Source organism: Gordionus sp. m RMFG-2023, chromosome 2 (genome assembly GCF_954871325.1).
Source record: "Gordionus sp. m RMFG-2023 chromosome 2, tfGorSpeb1-WG-v2, whole genome shotgun sequence".
Lineage (NCBI taxonomy): Eukaryota > Metazoa > Nematomorpha > Gordioida > Chordodea > Parachordodidae > Gordionus > Gordionus sp. m RMFG-2023.
The window spans coordinates 31,321,449-31,344,411 of record NC_088776.1 but is presented as its reverse complement, the minus strand read 5'-3'; the positions used below and the strand labels follow the sequence as shown (position 1 = coordinate 31,344,411).

At 27.4% G+C, this 22,963-nt stretch overlaps 1 protein-coding gene and 1 long non-coding RNA gene across 8 annotated transcripts in view; both read right to left on the bottom strand.

The window, feature by feature from the left end:
- Positions 1 to 1,898: 1,898 nt before the first annotated feature.
- LOC135924882 (uncharacterized) lies at positions 1,899 to 3,582 on the bottom strand. Its single transcript, XR_010571434.1, has 3 exons — positions 3,432 to 3,582; positions 2,271 to 2,321; positions 1,899 to 2,194 (listed from the first exon to the last, which is right to left on the bottom strand). It is a non-coding gene; the product is annotated as an uncharacterized LOC135924882 (long non-coding RNA).
- Positions 3,583 to 7,563: 3,981 nt separating this feature from the next.
- Positions 7,564 to 22,963, bottom strand: part of LOC135923925 (LIM domain and actin-binding protein 1-like) — a 75,816-nt gene continuing 60,416 nt past the window's right edge. For 5 of the 7 annotated variants that reach the window (XM_065458944.1, XM_065458941.1, XM_065458940.1 and 2 more), the window contains 9 exons: positions 16,738 to 16,975; positions 16,097 to 16,157; positions 15,712 to 15,793; positions 8,952 to 9,146; positions 8,465 to 8,894; positions 8,253 to 8,425; positions 8,097 to 8,209; positions 7,907 to 8,055; positions 7,564 to 7,863 (listed from right to left, as the gene is read on the bottom strand). In XM_065458944.1, coding sequence (XP_065315016.1) covers positions 7,749 to 7,863; positions 7,907 to 8,055; positions 8,097 to 8,209; positions 8,253 to 8,425; positions 8,465 to 8,894; positions 8,952 to 9,146; positions 15,712 to 15,793; positions 16,097 to 16,157; positions 16,738 to 16,975 — 1,556 coding nt within the window. In that variant the 3' untranslated portion in view covers positions 7,564 to 7,748. The other 2 variants (XM_065458938.1, XM_065458939.1) reach the window with 2 other exon arrangements.

Here is a 22,963-nt window from a genome sequence, read left to right as displayed (position 1 = left end):
TTGAGAAGCCTCTAAAAATATTCTTTCCATCTATTCATTATTTCTTTCTCCTTTATTATCGATTTCCCATCTTTATTTTTGATTACTTTCGGAGCTCCGTTTCTATCCCTAGAATTCTTTCCACGCTGTTTGACTAATCTGTATATTTTTTTGCCCTTCTTTGGTATATAGTTCTATACATGTCATCGTATGCAATAGCTTTGGCCCTAGCCACCGCCTTTGTAGCTATTCTCTTGGATTTTTTGTATCTTGTCTTGTCATCTGGGTTTTTGGATTTGTATCATATTTTATATAGGGCTTTTTTCTCCTGTATAGTGGTTTGTATCTCTTCATTCCACCACCATAGTTATTTATATGATTTATTGACTCCCCTTGTCAAGCCTAATGTCGATTTGGCAGTGTCTATTAATCTGGAAGAAAGGTCTGCCCACATTTTTTCACTGACTTGTGAGGAATCTATTGTTTCAATGTTTGTATTGATTCAAAAGCATCTGGCCTTGATTTTAATCTACCCCATTTGATGCATGGTTCAAGTTTATCTTGTTTTGAGTGGATTTATTTGTGATGTGTAAATCCATGACTAGTAGCTTGTGTTGCGCGTCAGTATCTTCTCCTGGGATGACTTTGCAGTCTATTACATCTTTTAATCATCTGCGAGAGATAAATATGTAATCTATCTGGGTTTTCCTTGCACAACTTTCATATGTTATCAAATGACTGTCCTTTTTCCTATAGTAGGTGTTTAAGGCAAGGTCGAAGGCTTGCGCAAATTTCAGTACATGCTTTCCTTCATAATTTCTTTCTCCATATCCAAAACCACCATGATGCCTTTTGTAGCTATCTCTTGCTTTCCCCACATACGCATTTAAGTCACCACCAATTATGACTAGGTCATCCTTAGGATTTCCATTACAGCTTCATCGAGGATAGTTCAAAAATCATCTTCAACCCGTTTGAGGAGCATATACTGAAAGGATGTGTAGTATTGATTGACCAATGCAGAGTTTTATCTTCATTAGTCTATCACCTGTTGACTTCTACTACTGAGGAGGTTAAATATTGACTGAGGATGATGCCGACACCGTTCCTATTGCTAAAAATTCCATCATAGTACAATTTATACCCAAACTTGCTAACCTTGTCTTCTTTGCTTTGACCTTTATTTTACTTTTCACAGGATGAAGGTCTACACCCTGCGTGTCGCTTGGAGGGAACGCCCTAGCTTTCATATTCATATCTTTGTTAATTGCACGAGTATCCTTAGCACCCGGCTGTCCAAGCCTGTCGGTGACCGGGGTGTCATCTCTAAGCTCCGAAATTCATCTACCATATGTCTTTACACATCGAAGAAAAACCTGAAAATTTTTATGTTCCTTACCAGGATTGAACCTAACTTCTGTTTCCTAGCATACATCATAACCCACTAGGTTACCCCGGCGATGGCCAAATTAAATAATATCAAAAAAAATTGAATAAGCCATAAATATTTATTTGCAAAGTCTGCTCTGAAACAATTTGAACTGAATATCATAACACTTATTCCTTATCTACCAATTCCATCACCAGAACAGAAAACTTAAATACTAATAGATATAGCCCTAAATAACCTGTTTATTCGGTAGTAACAACACTTGTGGTTTCTTTAAACCTAAACCACTAAATATTTTCAAAACAATAGGGCAAAAGCTACGAATAGGTCACCAAAAGGAGGGGTTTTATATACGGCAAATAATATAAATCAAAATTTGCTGATCAAACTGTATTTCTATTTAAGTCATGTTGACTTAACTTAAATAATAGTTTTATTTTTTTAAAGTAAATTGATATCAATATAAAATATATTTTTAATGGACATAATTTGTTGATCAATGACATTTTTTTAAATTTTCCTTATAAAGCATTTAATTATTAAAGGTAAAAAAAATAAATAGAAGTCAAATGTGTACTCAAATAAATGGCATGCAAATGGAAATATAAATTTAATACGAAAAATTAAAAAAAAATAAAATATTCAATGATTAAAATTTTTCGTTCTTCATAAAGCTTTATCAAAATTTGACAAGGCGGTAAAAAAAATAGCTAAGGTGCTTACCCCATCGCAATGCATCATTTATGTGGTGATAGGCAAGATCATAATAAATAATTTCCAACAATCTACGAAGGCTTCAAGTTTTAACGTTTTGACATCTCAATACTAGGCTTAATAAAATAAATTATTATATGAAAATTGGGTTCATAACCAAATATTATATAGTAAATGTAAAACGAACCTAATATTTTTGACTAATTTTAATACCATCTGTTATAAACTATTCCTTGATCTTTAAATTTTTTTTAAAAATATTTAATTTTTGAATTAATATTGTATTTATTAAAGTTATAATATTGATTTTAACTTACATGACAGGAAATTTATTGGATTACCCATACAATTACTCAAATATAGTAGTTACAAAAGATTATCTTATTTATATGACCTATTTAATGCATTGAACAAAAAGAAATTTAAAGAAACAATCGTGATTTATCGTTATTTAAATTGCTTCCATATTTTTCTTAATTTTTGCTGCTGCAGAATATTACAGCCTCTAAAAAAATATATTAGGTTTTTTCCGGGTGGGACATTTTAATTATTTTAAAAAATATCAATTAATCAAGGTAAAATATTGGAAAATCTTATAATGGAGTATTCATAAATTTACTTTTCATATTTTAACTTTGTTTTGAAAAAATTTGCAATATACAACCGAAATTTTAAAAATATGATAAAAAATGAAAAACAGCGCCTGGCCAAAATAAATAAATTTAAACCGATCTCTGGGCTTGAAAATAAAAACAAATCCTAGGTGGGCCTAAAATATAACCACTAAATCGCCAAGTTCAAAATAGCCAAAATATCCAACAACATCCTCAAAAACGTCCTCAAAAAATGGCCGCTAAACAAATAATGGATTTTTGAATCTTACGATATTATTAATAATTATTTCTTTGAAAATATAAATAGTAAATGTGATGTGCCTCGCTAAAATTCAAATAATGGACTTCATCGAGAGAGAAGGGCAGCTATTATATATTCATCAGTCAGAATAAATTATTGAAATGGAAAAATTTTAAATCGCTTTAAAAAAATTAAAGCTCTGCCGATCCACAAATTTTTAACCGAATTCCTATATAACTATAAACTCGATCCGATAATTGATACCGATCCGATATTTACCATCCATCCTTGAACAAATATAATAAAAAACATTAATTTTTCATTTAAAAAAACCAGATAACTTTCACAATGATTAAGTGTAATTTTTTTTATTTTCCAAATGTTAATAACCACATTTAAAATATGAGAAATATTCATAGTTAAATATAGTGTTGTTAAACGCCTTACGATTAAAAAAAAGGTTAAATCAAGATTTTAGCCAAAATATTATTACGTATGCTTCGAAATTTGAGTAGATGTCCAAACCTTTCTACCATCTAAAGGTATTTTTTTGAATCAGCTACATATGAACCGCTAGATATATTAAAATCCTTTTCTTGTTGCAAATAATATAACATCATATTTTTCTTTTAAATAATTCGATTTTTTATAAACATACATAAATTTAATTTTGGTTCCTCTTATTAATTTATTATTAATATGAAATTAATTATGTATAATAAATAATATAATTATGTATAATAAATAATATAATTCTACATACAATTAGTATTGTTAAAAGGCTCGATTTGAGTCGATTTTTAAAAACGATTAACTCAATATTTTAGCCAAAAAAATATTGCCTAAGCCTCATGATTTCATTACAGATGTCCAAACGTGTCATCTCTGTGCAAAGTTTTCAGGCTTGCGTAATATTTTACTGGATAAAATAACGAATTAGCCGTTTTTAAAATTGACTCAAATCGAGCCGTTTAACAACACTATAAACAAAAACAATGTAAATATCGGATCGGGTTTTTAGAAAATATCGGCCCGATCCGATATTTTTTAAAAACATGATATATAGACCCTGATTTGATATTTAATATCGTCACAGCGATAAAAAAAAATTGAATCGATTTTATAAAAATATGTGTACAACATTGAAATTCTAAAAGTATTGCTCATACCGTTTGATACAAAAGACGTATCGGATTTAACAACTTTTTTAAATATTCTAACCCTTTATCACATAATGTATGTATTTGATACAAAAAAATTGTACCCTATTATATATTTATATTTCTAGATAATTGACAAAAAATTTTAAAAATATTTTGACCATAATAAGGTAAGTTACATTTATTACACATGTAAATAATAATATAATCCATTATATATTTTTTTTTTTTTTTTTTTTCCATAAGCTGATTTATTATATAATTTGTGTAAAATAATACATAGCGTTAAAATACTAAATTAAAATAATATAAAATAAAATAAAATAAAATAAATAAAATATTATATAAAAACCGAGGTGGGGCTACAAGTTCCCAAAAAACATGTGTAGTTATATTTTAAAATTATGATTTGGAGGTTTTGTTTTAAGAAATAAGATTCTTTAGGTTCTGATGTAAGGGCTCTTATCTTATCCCCTATATTTTTTAAAAACTTTAAAGTTCCACTTGGCATATGTCCAAGGGAAGAGATGACAATCGGTGTAAAAATATAATTTGTGAATTTGGAATATTTCATTGTTTTTTTTTCTCGGCTATATCAACCGGATTAGAATTTAAATTTTTTGGGAAAGAAGATACGCATGTGAAGTCCCAAATTAAGGATTTCCCTAAAGACCAAGGCACGGAAGTTAAACCATCTGGTCTTAAGCCATCATCTAACGATAAATTTGTAGGCTCCAGGATGTTTGGTATTCGGGCCCTGGTAAGAGAACGGCTAATAGCTAAATTAATTGCTGCATGCCTTGCATGCCTGCCTTGACTATATATACAATTTAGACCATGTCTCCCTTTGGAGTCAACTAATGTTTTACATTTGATGCATGTATGTGGTTGAACAATGTTACATCCAAGTCGATGGCCTATGGCAACTCTTAATTGTTCATCTGATAAGAGGTTACCTAGGTTACGACTTGGTAATGCTTCCAACCATTCATAGCCACTAGTACAGTCAGCATTCTGTAATAGTTGAATATACTCCAAAGGGGGGTTTGATGAGATTATTTTAAAAAATTTTTTAATTAAAGGTTCGAAAAGAGATTGGTGTGTTAAGATCGTGGGTAAGACAGCTTCAGGTGGAGCTAAAGATGTCCAGGCTGTCAAGGCTGAGTTTAAAAGGTTATCTTTAAAGAAGATATCATGGCGTTATTCATCAAACGCGATGCCAAAAATGAGGAAAGAGATAGAAGGTTTAAAGGATATAAATCTAAACCACCCATTTTCGAGGGTAATTGTGAGAAACCCCAATTAAAATCTTCCAATTTAATATTTAAAATATTTTCTAATAAACTTCTAAAAAATTCATGAACACGATTAATAATTTCATTATTTAAAAAAAAGGAAGAAGATCTAAAAATATGTACTATCTTTGGTAAAAATAAATATTTTTTTAAAAGAAAAAAGCTCTGGTGTGAAGGAATTTCGTTTAAAATAGTTTCGAGTCCTGATAAGCCTTCGAAAAATTTTTCCACGAACACCTCACAGTTGGAAAAACTGCTTAAAGGTGAACCTAGAAGATTAATTTCACTTTTTTTGATGATTTTAAACCCTTGGACTTTGAGAGTATTTGAATTTAAAAAGCATATTTCCGATTTAGCTTTATTTAGAGTAAGGCCTATGTTTAGAGAATTTTTCTCTATATAATCTATCGCTGCAAGAATATTTTTAGAAGGTCCGCAAATGGTACCATCATCTAGATACCATATGTTTAAATCTAAATTAAAAGAGGATTTTAGACAATGAACTAGGTTATGTATACCTAAACTAAAGATCAGAGGGCCCAAAGGGTCTCCTTGTTGAATACCCTCGTCAGAAGGAATTGTATATTCCCCGAATTTGAGAGGGGTTCTACAGCCATAAGACTGTTCAATAAATCTTGCATAAACTGGGAATTTTTCATAAAAAATGTTTAAAAATGTTTTTCTGGATAAAGAATTAAAAGCATTTTTAAAATCAAGCTTACAGACTACGGCGTCTGGAGGAGGATCTTCGATATATATGCGAAGAGAGTGAGCGGCTATTTCGCATCCCCCTTTAGTACCAAAGCCTAGTTGATATGTTTGGAACATTTTTGAAGCATCAGGTTTGATGCGCTCAACGATTATCTTAGCTAATAGTCTCCTAAAAAAAGACCCTATTGCGATTGGCCGAACTCCACCATCAGGCTTAGTAAAAGCAATTAATCTTGCGCCAAAAAGGATTTGGTGAATTTGACTGGGTAAATCATTGTTCAATATATTTTCACTAAGTATTACCAATGAATTTACAAATGTATCTTTATGAGGATTTTTAGGGTTAATTAAAAATTGGAAATAAGAGGGGCGAAAACCGTCAATTTGCATATGAAATAAAACAAAGAAATTAGCACGCATACCTCTAAATATGGCTAGGATGTTAGCCTATTTTTGAAACCATTTTTCGATCAGAATATGGTTTAAAATTATAAGAAAAACCACAAGGAATGTGGTAATGGGGTTTCATAGGCATATATTGCTTTAAATTTATATTGCGCGATTTAATTAATTTAGAAAATTTGCTTATCGATTGACAATTCGGTTTAGAAATTATGCATAACCTTCCATGAAAGTGTTTCAAAATGGTACTTTAAAATGCCTATTATGCCCTGATCCTGAAGCCCTTTATCAAATTATTATAACAATTTACTTCCTTTCTTTATTCTCTAAATAACATCATATACAAAAATAAATTGATTCCAAAATATTTCTTGCAATAGTTGCCAATTTTTAATTTTTCGTAATGGATAAAAATCTTAACCATTATGATTAATAAAAAGGTAAATATAGTATGCAATTTTATTTATGATATTTTTTTGCCTATTCAATCTTGCTTTCGATTTCATAATACCAATAACACTCTTATTTCGTTATTTTCTCAAACCATAAAAAAAACTTTTTTTCCCTGTTAGTATTGTTTATAATTATATGAATATTTTTTTACCATTATCAAATTTACTAAATGTGTTGTTTTATTATATTTTTTATATCTTTATTAAATTTTCGTAATTTGACTGATAATTGAAATAATACAACTTACAAAGTATTTTACGAATATATTATAAGTTTGTTATAAATTTGAATAATATTGAGCTATTAATTTTTTCAAACAACGCTAAAAATGAATTGGAAAAGAATTTCTTTGTATCTAATTTTAATAGTAATGATATTATAAATATATTATAAAATATAATATTTCATAGGTTGTTATGGTCACATCAATGATAATGGCTCAACCGGTTACTTATTACAATATTGGAGATACGGACATATATGATAGCCCTTATAATTTTTTCTTTGGACCTCCATCCCCAGGCTATCAGAGAATCAAGGATTTGTATGGATTAAATGAATTCGATAATTCACCCATTATATATAGGAATTTTCAAGAAGATGATTTGTATTAGTATTTACTTTTATTACATCTAATTGGATATTTTTATAAAAAAAATTAAAACATATCAAATAAAAATGTTTGTATGTATTTATAAAAAATAACATTAGTAAAAATTATATTGATTAATAAATAAAAATGATCCTTAAAATAAAGATCATAAGATAATAAATAACAAAGCGAAGACACTATTTTTTGATGGGCGTAATGTTAGCCTGCGTTAAACCAGGTTCATTGGCAAATAACTTTTTAAAATGTGGCAAGCAATAGACATCATCATCATGAGTTGCATAACTTTCAAGTCTAATATGTATTTTTTCAATTTTAACTTTAATAAAATGTTTACCTTAATGGGGTATTACATAATTTACATTTAAAGCAATTTTTGTGGATGGATCCTTTATTAAAATCCATTTTTTCCATTGTATATAATTTTCGACTACATAAATAGCATATTTCAGATTTTATATCAGATGTGATATTAATTTTAGGATCCTATCAAAATAAAACATTAGTAATATATTTAAAATGACAACTGTAAATCTTTTGATACAAGGATTTTCTTTAATCAACATGAGGGGTTCTTGAGGGATGGCTTCAAAATAACTAGCCAAATTTCTAGCGTTATCTTTAATTTGAAAGCTTACACCTATAATAAAAGGTAATCGTTATGTAAAGTATATCATAAGAACTTTCATCATTTGTGGTGGACGATTTAACATAATTTGGATCTTTTATAATATGTGGTTCATTTTCGTATACAACCTTTTCGGAATCTCTGGGAGGAGTGATTTCTCTTATTGCACGTTCTGAACTGTTATCTTGTTCATTTATACCCATTTCTAGGGCCTTAAATTTGGCTATTCTATTAAATTTTGTATAAGAATGTTAAAATATTAAATACTTATCTTTGGTGTTAACACAAAATGGTATCTCTTCCTTAATTGGATGTTGGTTATTTGAACAGGCGGTTCCTTGAACTATATCAGGCATTAAATTGTTTAAATTTTTGGTTCTCAATTCCAATATTTCATTAAAAACACCCTCTTTCTTATCGCGAGTCGGTGTATTTTCATTTTTGACATAATTCTCAAATCGCTCTTTAAAGAGAGTAGTTGCCCCCGCCGTGTCTTGTCTTAATTTAGACATTTCGGAGTCCAATTGACTCATTTCATCAGTATGTCTGACCAAATCAGGTCTAATGTCAATTCTTGGTTCTGAAACAAACTCTACTTTATCATCTTGATTCTCACCAATAAATATAGGATATTTTGATTTATATTCAAGGTTCTCACGTGCCGCATTCAATATTCTTTCTTTGATTAGATTTGTATCTAAAATAATATAAAAAATTTCCTTTTAATATTGTAAAATATAGTAATTATTTGTACTTGTTTTAAATTGACTAAATTCATTATTTATTAGCTCATTTTTATTGTCATCATTTTGTATGTTAGCACCACATTCTAACCTTTTCTTAAAACTTTCGATGAAATCTTTTCGATTCAAATCACTATTCCCCGTTTTCTCTACTTCAAAATCAAAGTCGATCGTCTTGGGTGTCATAGCTCTATCTTCAACATTATCTTATATTTAATAAAAGAAATTATTTTTAATATATAATAAAATTTCATATATAAATAAGGGGGTGAATTAAACATGTTAAATACGATTCAAGTAAAATTATAAATATTTTTCGAAAAATATTTTTTATTATGGTTTGATAATGAAATATAAATTTTAGTATAAATTTTTGCATAAAGATATGGTCATGAGTGTTATATAGGTGTAAAATATTGGATGGAAGTGTGATCTCAACTGTTCCTTGTCGCGAAACCTTTATTAGAATATGACAAAGACAATTCACTACTATATATTTGTTTGGAATAAAATGTGTTTAGCAGCAAGCATATAAACCCCCGTAAAAATGTTCCCCCAAAATTTACCTATTATACATATACACAGCTCCCCAGTTCGGTAGCCAAGAGAATTTTAAGATTTTGGCCAAAATCAAGATTTCATTAATAGATGTCCAAGCTTTTTTTGTAATGAGAAATATCTCCTGACTTGTGTAATATTTTTTGGCTAAAATATTGGGTTAGCCTAAAAATCGAGACGTTTAACAACACTACATTAAATATTGGCGCATCCCAGATATTCATTGCCTTTATAATTTTTTTGGTGTGATGCCAATTTTGTTCTTTAACCAAAATTAATTTTTTCACATTATCTACCAAACGGATCGAGACCCTAAAATGTAAATACGAATTAATTATTGATATAAAATTCAAAACATTATTTCCAGAAGTTTGGCTCACTTTAATTTAAGGATTATCATAATTTTTATTATATATATAATTTGGTTATTATTTTCATAAAAATAACGTTACCAAATAAACATTATATTATTATAATTCATATAAAAAATACATTGTTTATTTCGAATAAAATAAATCGATTGTATCATCATTGGGTATTTTAATTGACAATATTATCAACAATACCTAATCAAAATCACATTATGTTACTATAATTCTATAAAATATACATTGTTTATTTCGAATAACGATGATACCATCATTGGGTATTTTAATTGACAATATTATCAACAATACCTAATCAAAGGCAATGAACTTTTCTTGGCACCTATTTCGCGTAAATATGGCTTTATAGAACGAATGCTCACATGAGCAACTCATTTTTGGGGCTTTTAACCTGAAAATAATGATTAAAGGTAAATTTCTTGCTTAACATATGAAATTAGATGATACTATAAATTTATTTTATTATATTCACCAAAACCTGTATAGGCACCAATTCCCAGGCCCGGATTACCTTTTAATAAATTTTCGGATCAACCCTGGTTTCATATTTTTAAGTCTAGCCTTGATGTGTTAATAATTTTTTTTTGCTTAACATATGAAATTAGATGATAATATAGATTTCTTTTAATATATTCCCAAAACCTGCATAGGCGCCAATTCCCAGGCCACTTTAAAAATATTTTCGGCTTAACCCTGGTTTCATATTTTTAAGTCCGGCCCAGGTGTGTTAATAATTTTTTCTTACTGGGCATATTAAGGTTAATTATATGAAATCATTTAACATTTAATATCTAATACTTTTAAAATTATCTATATTTAAAAATAAGAGTAATTTCATTTGTGTTCATTTTTTGGCGATGTATTTTATATTTTGAATATTTGATTGACTAAAAACAGGGTCGTAGCCACGGGGACCCCTGAGGGACCAGCCCCTCTCAAAATTTTTTTTATTGGCCCCAGACCTAGCTTCCAGAAAAAATCTTTGGCCCCCATAAATTTTTCCGACCCCCAAAATTTAAAATTTTTTTTTGTAATTGATTATTTTTATATTTTTAAAATAAATTTTAAATATTTATTCAAAAAACATGTATTGTTTGTAAATTTCTTTCTATCCTGTTTTAATCCAATATTAAATCATCATTTATTCATATTATATCATTTTAATGTGTGTTTGTGTATAACATTATATAGGCGCTTACTTATAAGGTTTATATTGTACTTATTTCAATGATAATTATTTATTATGGTTCAATCACAATATTATTATCTTTTGAAGGTCTCTGATATAGATCTGGGTGCAAATCATAAAAAACCGGGATTTTCTGAAGCTAATCAAGTGATTACTCAAGGCTTGATATATATATATATATATATATATCAAATCTAAGGAAACAGATTGATACCGATTCGTAAATATTTATTAAAATAAAAAAGGTTCTTATTAAATTTTTATAAAATTTGGTAATTATTGTTCAGTGTTGCTAAACAGCTCGATTTGGGCCGATTTTTAAAAATGGTCCGATTAAGATCTTAGACAAAATAATATTATCTAAGCCCGATATACCCAGTTATTTAAAACATCGGTGAATATTTTATCATTATAAAGAAAATAGTGAGATAACAACAATTTTGGTAAGCCAACAAATTAACCGTAATCTAATCTTAAATCAAGATTTCATGATATTTCTTAACATACGGGATCTACATTTCCGTAGGATTGGGTAAACAAAAATTACGGATGCTGCAAATAAAGAAAACATAATTTATTCTTTCTGGACTATTTATAGCAATGTTTTCATAAACCATTCAAAAAGATGCTGAATTAAATAAAATTACAAAATTTGTATACAAAAAATACGCGATATACATCATCCAGATTCAAAACGAAGTAATATCTATTATGGTAGATATGGTGCTTGATTATATTTCAGATAAATATAACAAAAGTGAGATGCCTTTTTTTTGTCTTAAGGTTGATGTGACAAAAGATGCATCAGGTTGTGAAAACCTGAGAATAATTATATATTTTTTCTGGAGAAGTCCAAGAAAATTTAATAGGGATATTAATTTACAGTGTCTTTCTGTTGAAAGCATAATTGCATTTTAAAGCAACTTAATGAGTTAAATATTAATTCACGAATATGATAAACCCGGCATATGATGGTGCAAACGTTATGACTGGCCGAAATGGAGGAGTGCAAACCCTACTTCAAAAATAAATAAATAAATAAGTTCCTTTTATACATTGCTACAATCACATGTTGCATCTTGTGGCTCAAAATTGGCATAATAATATCGTTATCATTTCTAATTTTTTTAATTTGTTCAATGCATTGCATAATTTTTTAGGCGGTTTAACGTATCCTGTAAAGCAGGCCATACTCTTAAGAGACTTTTGTCCCCCTTTGATAGTGATTATTTTATATCAGTCAAAATGACCCGATTAGAATAATTATTAAACATAAATATGGAAACTTTACATCATGAAATGAAAATAGCTAAAGGATTATTAGCTTCAGAAGTTAAAGAAACACATAATTTTGAAAATATCCTAATATCATCATGCATTTAGAAATTGTATAAATGCTACTCAGCAGCCATCATCATTGGGGTACCAACGGCTTCTTGTGTGGCTTCTTTCTCTATAATAAAGAGAGTTCTATCGAGCACTAGAGGGTCGATGAAAGATCAAAGTAAGCAAAATTTAGTATTGATGGCTTATGAAAAAAAATTAACACAAAATTTATCCTTTAATTTATTTATGTTAAAATTTAAAAATAAAAATAGTCGTATTATAATATAGTATTATTTTGTATATTCATATTTAGTATTATTTTGTATTCATATAACATTAATAATTTTTTAATAAAAATAGCAAAAATTTTTTATGAATGCTTAATTATTTGTTTTATTTAAAAAAAATAGTGGCCCCCCTAAGTAAGCAGCTGGCCCCCCTAACAGAAAATTCCTGGCTACGGCCCTGACTAAAAATAAAATTTATAATTACTCTCTAAATTAATCTATTTTATACATAGCAGTGGCGTAGGCTAAAGTGAGGAGGGGGGGGGGGGGTGGGATGAAAAAAATGATGAGGTAAAATTTTTCTTTTAATACTTTTATATTTATATCAAGAAAGAAATTCGCTTACATTTTTTTAAACCACCCCCCCCTTAATTTTTTAATTTTATAAAATGACCAAGCAAATTTATTTTTCTATTTAAAAAAGTGCTTGATGTAATCTTAAAAATTTACGAATAACAATATTAAAGACATAAAAACCATGACGCTTTCCAAAGACGCTATGATTCGTATGGGATCGATGTTTTTTATTGATAAAAGTGCATTATTAATATTATATTACTTTTACTAAACAATGGCTCGATTTTGGCGCTTGAAGGTAAAAATCAGCTTTTATAACCCTTTTTAGTAAGCCTGGGATTTTATTCATAGATGGCAGAAGGTTTGGAGATATATTAATGAATTTTTGAGGCTTGCGAAATTTTACTTTGGCTAAAATCTTAATTTAAAATTATCAAAATAGAGCCGTTTAACAACATTAATCATTTTCAATGTTACACTAACCAGACCATCTTATATTGGTATCATATTTTCTAATATTATCACAATAACTATTTTATATGACCGTCACCGTCACCGCTACTAAATATAAATGTGTCAAGGCTACAACCACATCAAGTCTAATATTTCATGTGTTTTGGTGCTTCTAGATTTTTCGTTTATCTTTAATCCTGGTATCAAATTTAGTAATTTTAATATTTTTTAACTCTCATTTTTATTTATTCTGTTTCCAAGCGTTGAAGATACTTTGTAAGCATTATATGTTGTCTTAAGCTTTAAAATTAGTGATGACTGCGTCTTAATATCAGATTTATACCAAATTTTACATGATGCCAATCTTGACAATTTTTTTATATTTTGCCTGGCTCACTTCATACTTAGAGCGTGACGCCATAGTTTTCATAATTCAGTTTCTTTTCGTAGTTCTCATACTTGAGTGGGGATTTGAAAGTACGGCATGCATTAAATATTAGCGCACACCAGATACATACATAGTTTTTTATATTTTTCATTTTAGCACGATATCTATTTTAGCAATTTTCTTTATACTGTCTACCACACTGATTAAATTAATATACAATTATGATCTAAACATTGATAAAATTAACTGAATAAATGCTTTCATTCCCTTTTTAATTTTACAGGGTTTCCCATTCAAAAAAGGAAAAGTCCCAATCAAAAAAGGAAAAGTATCAATCATAAAAGGAAAAGTCTGATCAAAAAGGGAAAAGTGTCAATCATAAAAGGAAAAGGTTCAATGAAAAAAGGAAAGTCCGGTCAAAAAAGGAAAGGTGAATCAAAAAAGGAATGGTCATAAAGGTTTAGGAAAAAGTCTGATAAAATAAGGAAAAGTGTCAAACAAAAAATAGTCCAATCAAAAGAGGAAAAATGTCAATCAAAATAATTCCCATTTAAAAAAGGAAAATAGTTATTTTTTAAATTTTTTTTTAAAAAATTATAAATTTGTATTTTTCTTACTATATTTTTTCTCAATTAATTTTTCTTCTCATTTTTGATGATTCTTTTGCCTTTTTAAAAGGAATTTATATATTTTTTCTCTTATTTTTCTTCACTGCTTCTACTTTTTTATGTCATTTTTTAACAATTCTTTCCTCTTTTTTCATCCTACATAAAAATATTTTTATTTTTTAATATTTTTCTCCTTATATTGTAATCTTTTACATATATTTCTAACCTTTTCCATCTCTTTAAGTCATTTTTAATCTTTGTTTTTCCGATCTTTTCTCAATTTTTTTTATCTTCTCATTTCACTTTTTTAAAAATAATTTTATTATTTATTTTTTTAAGAATTTAAAAATGATTATATTTTATTAATTTACATATCGTTTGGTATTACAGTTCAAACTTATTACAATTTTAAAAAGGTACATTATAACTAAACGATTAATTTAATTTAGAAATTGTAATTAAATAATTTGATATGTAAACAATTCTATATAAAAAAAATTGTCTGCTAAAAATTTAGTGAAAATTAAATATAATTTCTAAAAAGATTATCAAATGAGAAAAAAAAATTGAGAAAAGATCAAAAATATAAGATTAAAAATGACTTAAAGAGATGAAAAGGTTAAAATGTATGTAAAAGATTACAATATAAGGAGAAAAAATCATAAAAAGTCAAAATATTGTTATGTAGGATGAAAAAAGAGGAAAGAATTGTTAAAAACTGAGATAAAAAATCGAGTAGAAGCAGTGAAGAAAAATAGCAGAATTTAAATTATTTTTAAAAAGACAAAAGAATATCAAAAATGAGAAGAAAAATAAATTGAGAAAAGATATAGTAAAAAAAACTTTCCTTTTTTGATCGGACATTTTCCTATTATGATTGACCCTTTTCCTTTTTTGATCGGATTTTTTCCTTTTATGATTGAAACTTTTCCTATTTTGATTGGGACTTTTCCTTTTTTAAATGGGAAACCCTGTAAGATTGTCCAAGATCTTGTTACTAATAATTTTTTCCTTTTGGTTAGTGATACAAAATCGCTCCACTCAAGCTGCCTCCAAAACGGCTTAGCCTAGTTTATAGCCGAAAAAATCGGCTCAGCTTTGGATCGCGAGCCTGAAAAATTGGCTCAGCCTTGGAGCGAGAGCCATATAATTTAATTTTGAGAGAATTGAGCAATTTTTATAGATGTTTTATTTGGAGATCAATTTTCAAGAGGCCATTCTTCTACAATTCAATGAGTTATACGTGGAATTATTCAAGACGCAATTTTTTAAAAATTACCTAAATTAATAAATTTTTGCCTTAAATTTGATAGCTCTTCTTGTCGGTTTCTTTTGATCAACTCCAGTTCCAACAGTTTTTCCTTATATTATATTACAAACAACAATTTATTAAATTAGCTTGGTAAAAGATTAGAAATTCATAAATATTTATATCCTTATGAAATCGAGAAGCATTTTATGATACAATAAAAATTAATGAAGGGATATAAACATTTTAAAAATATGTAATGTAATGAGATCTCTTAATTTTTCAAACATTTAATTTCTTAAAGCCAAATAGTAGAAAATGAGTATTTGCTATTTAGTTAATGATATTACTTAGCCTATGACCGCAAAATAATTAAATTATAATGATATTTGTGTATAAATAAATACAAATTTACGTTTTCGATTTGTTCTAATTTAGTTTGAGATGCCGAATCGACCGAGGAATCATCATGTAATCTTTATTTGTTAGGGAATATTCAAATTATAAAAATAGGTAAATTTAAAAAAGAATTTAGCTTTAAAATTGAAACGTAAAATTTTCAAAGGTTTGAATGTCATATTGACACAAAATATCACCTATAAAATGTCCCGCGGATATGATGTTCGCGGCCAAAATGTCCCGCAGACAATAACTCGGACTCCAAATTTGTTTCTAATGGCTTAAAAAATATCCCCCCCCCTCCTAAAATAAATAATTATATTAATATAAGACCCCAAAATAAACTCCCCCCCCCTCCACATCCCAACTGAAGCTATCAGGCAACGGGCAGGTGTGAGTTTTTTTTCTTTTGATTGAACCTTTTCTTATTTTTGATCGAACCTTTACTCGGATCTTTTCCTTTTTTAATCGGACTCTTTTAATTTTTTAATTGAAAACCTTGTATAAAGAAAATATTCTGAGAGTTTTGGAGATTTTATTTTATTGAGATTTGTCTTCAAGGGGTTCTGAAGGTTTCCGGATGCTATTTTTACGTAATAACCAGATATGATTTTTTAAAATACGCTTAATAATATATGACAACTAATATAGAAAAACTTGGACATTTTCAATTTGCGTATATCGGCTTTAAGTTCCTTGATTTCGGCCGATTGCTTTTTCTTGATTTCGACCTTTTCGATTTGACCAGATTCAAATCGAGCCCAAATATTGTGCAATTTTGATGATCTTTCCTCGGAATCATCCTCAAGGCCATAATCATTTTTTGATTCGTCGCTTATCACCGCAGTCATATTGTTTGTCTTATTTGACGAACCGTTGTTATAATCATTCATTTCTATTTTTAATTTTAGTAAAAACAAATTTTGTTATAGATTTTCTAAAGACATATATCATTATATGCAAATATTATCCAAAATCTTGATTAAGACTATATGATATTTTTTTGATAATATCTCTTTATTTTACAAAAATCTAGTTGGGAATCTTAATCTTTTTAAAAATGTAAGTGGAAATTTTGGTTTAAAAATAATTTGTCGGGTAACTCTCTAACCCTTGCCTCCCTTACTTCATTTACATTTGTCGGGTAACTCTCTAACCCTTGCCTCCCTTACTTCATTTACATTATTATTTATAGATAATTTATACCTCTAACTAGATATGTTTAATTTCCCAGGAAATAATAATCAGGAGAAATTTGGGGGAAACTAGGGAAGCAACGGGGAAAAACGGGAAATTTGCTTTTAAGTATATTTATAGGTTAATATTGATTATTTTCATGTTTTATTAAAAAATATAGATTATTCATAGTATTTAAACAAGTATAATATGATTTCAATTAATTTCATCATTTTCTTCATTTGAAGATTAAAACGATTCCAAATTAGAGCTTGATCATCTGTAATCGAACAATTTGTCATTTGCAGAAGTTGTTAACTGGAGATCTTCTTTTATACAAACCAGCATTTTTACCTTATCAATTTTCTTTAAATTTCGAAATAATTCAAGAAAATTTTGAATTTTACATATTTTATAAACCTTTTGGCATTTGCCATTAATTTTTAAGTGGAAATCTTTAATTTGCTATGGAAGTGTTAATTTTTGTGTTTCCTATTTCTTTAATAAATTAATTAGATATTCCCTTATATATATGGTCCCTGTAATTCATTTATAGAATATTCTGCTTGGCATTGCTATAATAAAATTTATAATGCATTCCCCTCTTATATTTGTCCACCCATCACTAATTTTATGTAATCTTTCGATTACTATTTTTTTAAAATCTTTTCACATTTATTGTTTAATTTATTTACTGAGTAAATATCTTGAAGGCATTTTAAATGCAGAAGCAAAATTTAAAGATTAAAATAATTTCGTCCAATACAAACATTGAGTTATGGAAAAGACATGTTGCAAATTCAATATCTAGTTTACTTTACATATATTAAATCGTTTTGTTGTTTTTTGGTAAATAATTAATTTAGTTTTGCAATTGTAGAATATTGATTTAGACGAGTATTGTAAAATTTAAATTTTTTTAATAAATTTAACTTCAATTTAATTAAATTCCTGTTACCTCATTAAAATTTTTATTAGTCTGTCTACAATCACATGACCTATCAGATTTGTTATAAAAAATATATTAACCCTACCTAATTCATACTCAAACCTTTAATTAACCATATACCCCAGGCATTTACGCAGGAATTCGCTGTAATAATAGGGAGAGGGGTATATTTTTTTTATAAAAATTATTATAGGAGTTATTTAAAAATATCTTGTTTCATAATATTAAGACTACTATAAAATATTGACAATTTCTAATACACAAATTTAAATATAAATTAATTAAAAGATATTCAATGTATACAATCGCGGAGTATGAATCAAGATAAAATAAAGGTCTGGAAGAAGAACTTAGCAAAAAAATAAATTTTTTAAGCATTTAAATTAAATTATATTTTTTTAAAAAAATGTAAGAAATATAGATTTGCACAAAAATATTAAGAATTATTGCATGTATATATATTTATAAAGTATTCATGAAAAAAATATGGTGTATTAAAAATGAGAAAAAATATTCTAAGAAGAAATTATAAATTTACAATGTTAAATGTAAAATTCAATCCTCTTTCGGGTTGAGCTTCAATGATTTCATAAGTGCTTGGTGTCAACTCCCTATGTATATTAAGAATGGCTAACTCATACAATCGATTTTAAGAGGTAGTATCAGTAATTTTGTTAAATGGCTCGATTTGAGCCGATTTTTAAAAACGGTTAACTCAATATTTTATCCAGAAAAATATACTCAAACCTGAAGATTTTGCTCATAGATGGCACAAAATTGTGAACATCTATTAGCGGAATCTCCCTTAGTAATATTTTTCCGGCTAAAATATTAAGTTAACCGTTTGTAAAAATTAGAATAAAAATCTAAGAATATTTTTTTTTCTCTATCAAGATTTGAAATAGTTTCGGAAAGATTCTGCGGGAATAATATTTGAAGATTTATAAGTGCCAACTGTAATCAAGAAACTTTTATTCATTTGAGTCATAAAAGTACCCAAGAGGGAGATAAAGAGATTTATTTATATTCTTCGACTGCCAAAACGATGGGCTGGTCTTGTTGCGAGTCGAGGTGGAAAAATCTTAAATTCATAGACCTCTACTTTTGCTCAACAATGACAGATAATTTATGAAATTTTTCATATACATTTACCCTAATTTTCATACGTTCCAATATAATGCTTTCGGCTTTTCTGATAGTTTCAATCAAATCGATGTCCTTTTTTTGAAATAATATACTTTAGTTTTGCAGTGAAAAAGTGTAAAATGATTTGGTAGGAAATTTTAAGATGGTAGATAAATTAAAGCCAAGTAAAATTTGAAATCGATATTAATTCATAAGCGTATTTATTTTTGCTATGAATGTGATAAATAAATGTAAATTGGATATATGCGATGTAGGTATCAGTAGGGGAGACCGGAGTAAAACGTTTAAACATCAACAAAACAGAGCAAATTATAGATTCATATGTCCCTCATCTGCAAAATAAAAAAACTGTAGCTCTCTAGCATAATACTTTAGGAGCTGTGATTAATTATATAAAATGATTTTTATAATAACCGGCAAATTTAATAAAGAAGGAGAATTTCTCTCTCTTCCTTGAACTACAATGCAATAAAGTATCTATAATCTTAAGAATCATTAATGATTCGAGTTATTCATTGATAAGGCTTAGGGGAAACAGGGGCGCAACGGCAAACATGACATCAATGCAAATGACCAGTGGCGTATTTCTCATGGGGGGAAGGAAATTTTAGAGAGTATTTCATCATATATTTTATTTATTATATAAAAATACTTTAGATTAATTAACATTCCTTTATTTGATCATGTATTTATTTTTATTATTTAAAATAAAACATAAGTAATTCTTATGCAAATAATGGTATTTAAAAAAATATGACTATCAAAATATTAATAATACACAGTACTTTGATTAAAATAATTTTAATTGCATAAATTTTAAGAGTTAATACAAAAATTATATAAAGGTTATAACTAAGAATTTATTTAAAGAAAAAATTTGATTATAATATTATATATTAAAACTAATATAATCATTTCAATTTTTTGATTTAAATTTAAAAAGAGAGGTCTACTTTTCACTGGGATTTTGCTTCATATCTAGAATAATCTCCTTATAAATATTTAATAAGGCTAATCCATTTTAACGTTTTACACTAGCGGTATTTTAAATTTTTAATCTTATTAAAGTTGAAAAAGACCGTTCATTAGTGCATGTACTAATTGGTAAGGTAGCTATAATTATAATGTTTTGATAGGCAAGGAATCTAAAGTGCAATTACACATGGAAAGGGCCTGCAGAGCATTTTTTGGTGTCAAAGAATACTTTATTCTGTCACGCTTTTTATACTAAAATTCAACATAAAAAAGTAACTTTTCATATGAGCCTAATAAAGCAACAGCGGAGATTTTCTTAATATCCTCTCGTGTTTCAAGTGTAATTAACAGTTTAGACTCAACCGGCAAAAGAAAATAAAATCTTTTAAAAATAATATTATGACTAATAAATCTTTCCTTTAATTGAAATAAAAATATATCAATAAGGGGAATAAAAATGTTTATTTCATAAAAATCCTCAATCGTAGATGCAACAATTTTTGAGAGACTGGATTGTTTAGAAACTACTTTAGGTTTAAAACATCCCAAGCATATTAGCAATCTCCTTTACTTTCTCATACATTTCATGAAATTTTTCATCCATATTCTCTTTGATATTTGTTAATATTTCAACAATATCCTTTGCTCTATTCATAACCTTCCTTAAATTCAAATCAATTTTTTGTAGCAATTTGTTAAAATCATATGTATAATTAAATAAAAAATAAACACAGATATTAAAAATCGTGGCTTAATAATAGTCTGCAAAACATTCTCAGCATCTGCTGAATCTTTTTCCTTGCTTGATATATAAAATTCAAGTGCTGTAAATACAACATTATACAATTTATTTAAAAAAATATAAAAATAATTAAATACTTGTAGATAAATTATTATTTAAAATAAATTAGACATAAATATAGTTGTTTTTTAAATTTCAAACATTTATTATAATTTTATAAATTTAAATAAAATTTTATTAAATATAAAAAAAATTTTTATGGGGTGGGGTTTGAACCAAAGTATGTTTGTTATGTTACTTAATAATCCATATTTACTCACACATATTAAAAATTTTCTCATTTACTTTTAAAAAATCAAAAAATAATGATTTTTAAACTAAGAATATTGCATGATATAATGTGATAATGTCACAGGCGTGTACTACTTACTTCCTTATATTTGATATTGGTTTCATATCAGTAATTAGGTTTTACCAGAGTTGTTAAAGTAGCGCGCTATCTTTTTTGGTAGCCATAGCTAATAGCGCGCTACTTTTTTTGTAATTATATTTAATTTTTAGCGCGCTACTTTTTTTGAAAGTAGCTTAAAAAATATAATGAATGTAAGTAAAACATGAAAATTTAAATATAATATCATAATTAATTATAGTTTTTATGATTTATTAATTGAAATATATTTTCAATTTGTATTATAAACCTAAATCCAGGCCATTGGCTAGACCCTAGGACTTTAAAAAGATAATCTGTAGCATTTCAAAAGGATATAGGATACCAGCATACGATGCACTTGCAAATAAAATTATTGACATCCACAAGTCTTTTAGGATTCATCAGAGACCTGCAGAGATACCATTTGTAAAGTCCGGCCCGGATTTTTTTTAAAATATATTTTATTTATTTTTGATTTTTATAACTAATAATGGCGATTTAAAATATTTGGTCTTAGAATATACGAAAAAAAATAGGGCCCGGCCCGCAGGTCTCTGGGATTCATAAAAAAGTTTGCAAGATGGTGACCGATAATGGGTCTAATTTCCTGAAAGTCTTCAAATTATATTATAAATTAATTTTTATTATTTATTTTAAATTATGATTTTTGGGGCAGTAAATTAACCAGAATGGAATGGTTATTATTTAATTTATAAAATACTTAGAGTAATAAAATTAAATGAAGTTAAGTTGTTAATTAAATTTTTCAGTATTTATTTAAAAGTTGTCTAATATTTCACATTATATATAGAATTTTTATTAACTAAATACACACATATTTTAGTAATATTATATCAAATTTAAAAAAAATTAGTGAATTTAACTAATAAAATATAAAACAGAGATTGACTATTTCATTAGTTTATTGCACAGTGTCATTTAGCTAATCTAACATTTAATAAGATATGGTTTTTGAATATTTCATGGATGATTAGATTTTTACTATATTTATTTTTTATTTATTAATTGCCATACAGTATAGGGAATTCAATGTATTCATTTGATAAAATATTTTTCCTTAGTTACATCATAATTCCTGAGGTTAAAAATTTAGAATACCTATCAAATGATTTTTCCACTCCATTTTCGATAAATATTACTACACATTTCTATTAAAAACTGGATGAATAATTTGTCCTATTTAATATGAATATAGAATATTTGGTGAGGATAATGCTGATGATGAGATACAGAATAATAGTCAACATGTATTGGAAGAGGAGGAAATAGGTGTTGATGCTCTTGATATTAATGAGATCTTAGAAGAAGGTTTTAATTATTTTATACATGTTAATCTAATCAATATTCTATAGGATCTTCAAATAACTCCAACTCAATGTTACCGAATCATCAGAGATACTCATGCCATTATCTAAATTTGATAGCAACAGTGGATGCTGAAGGA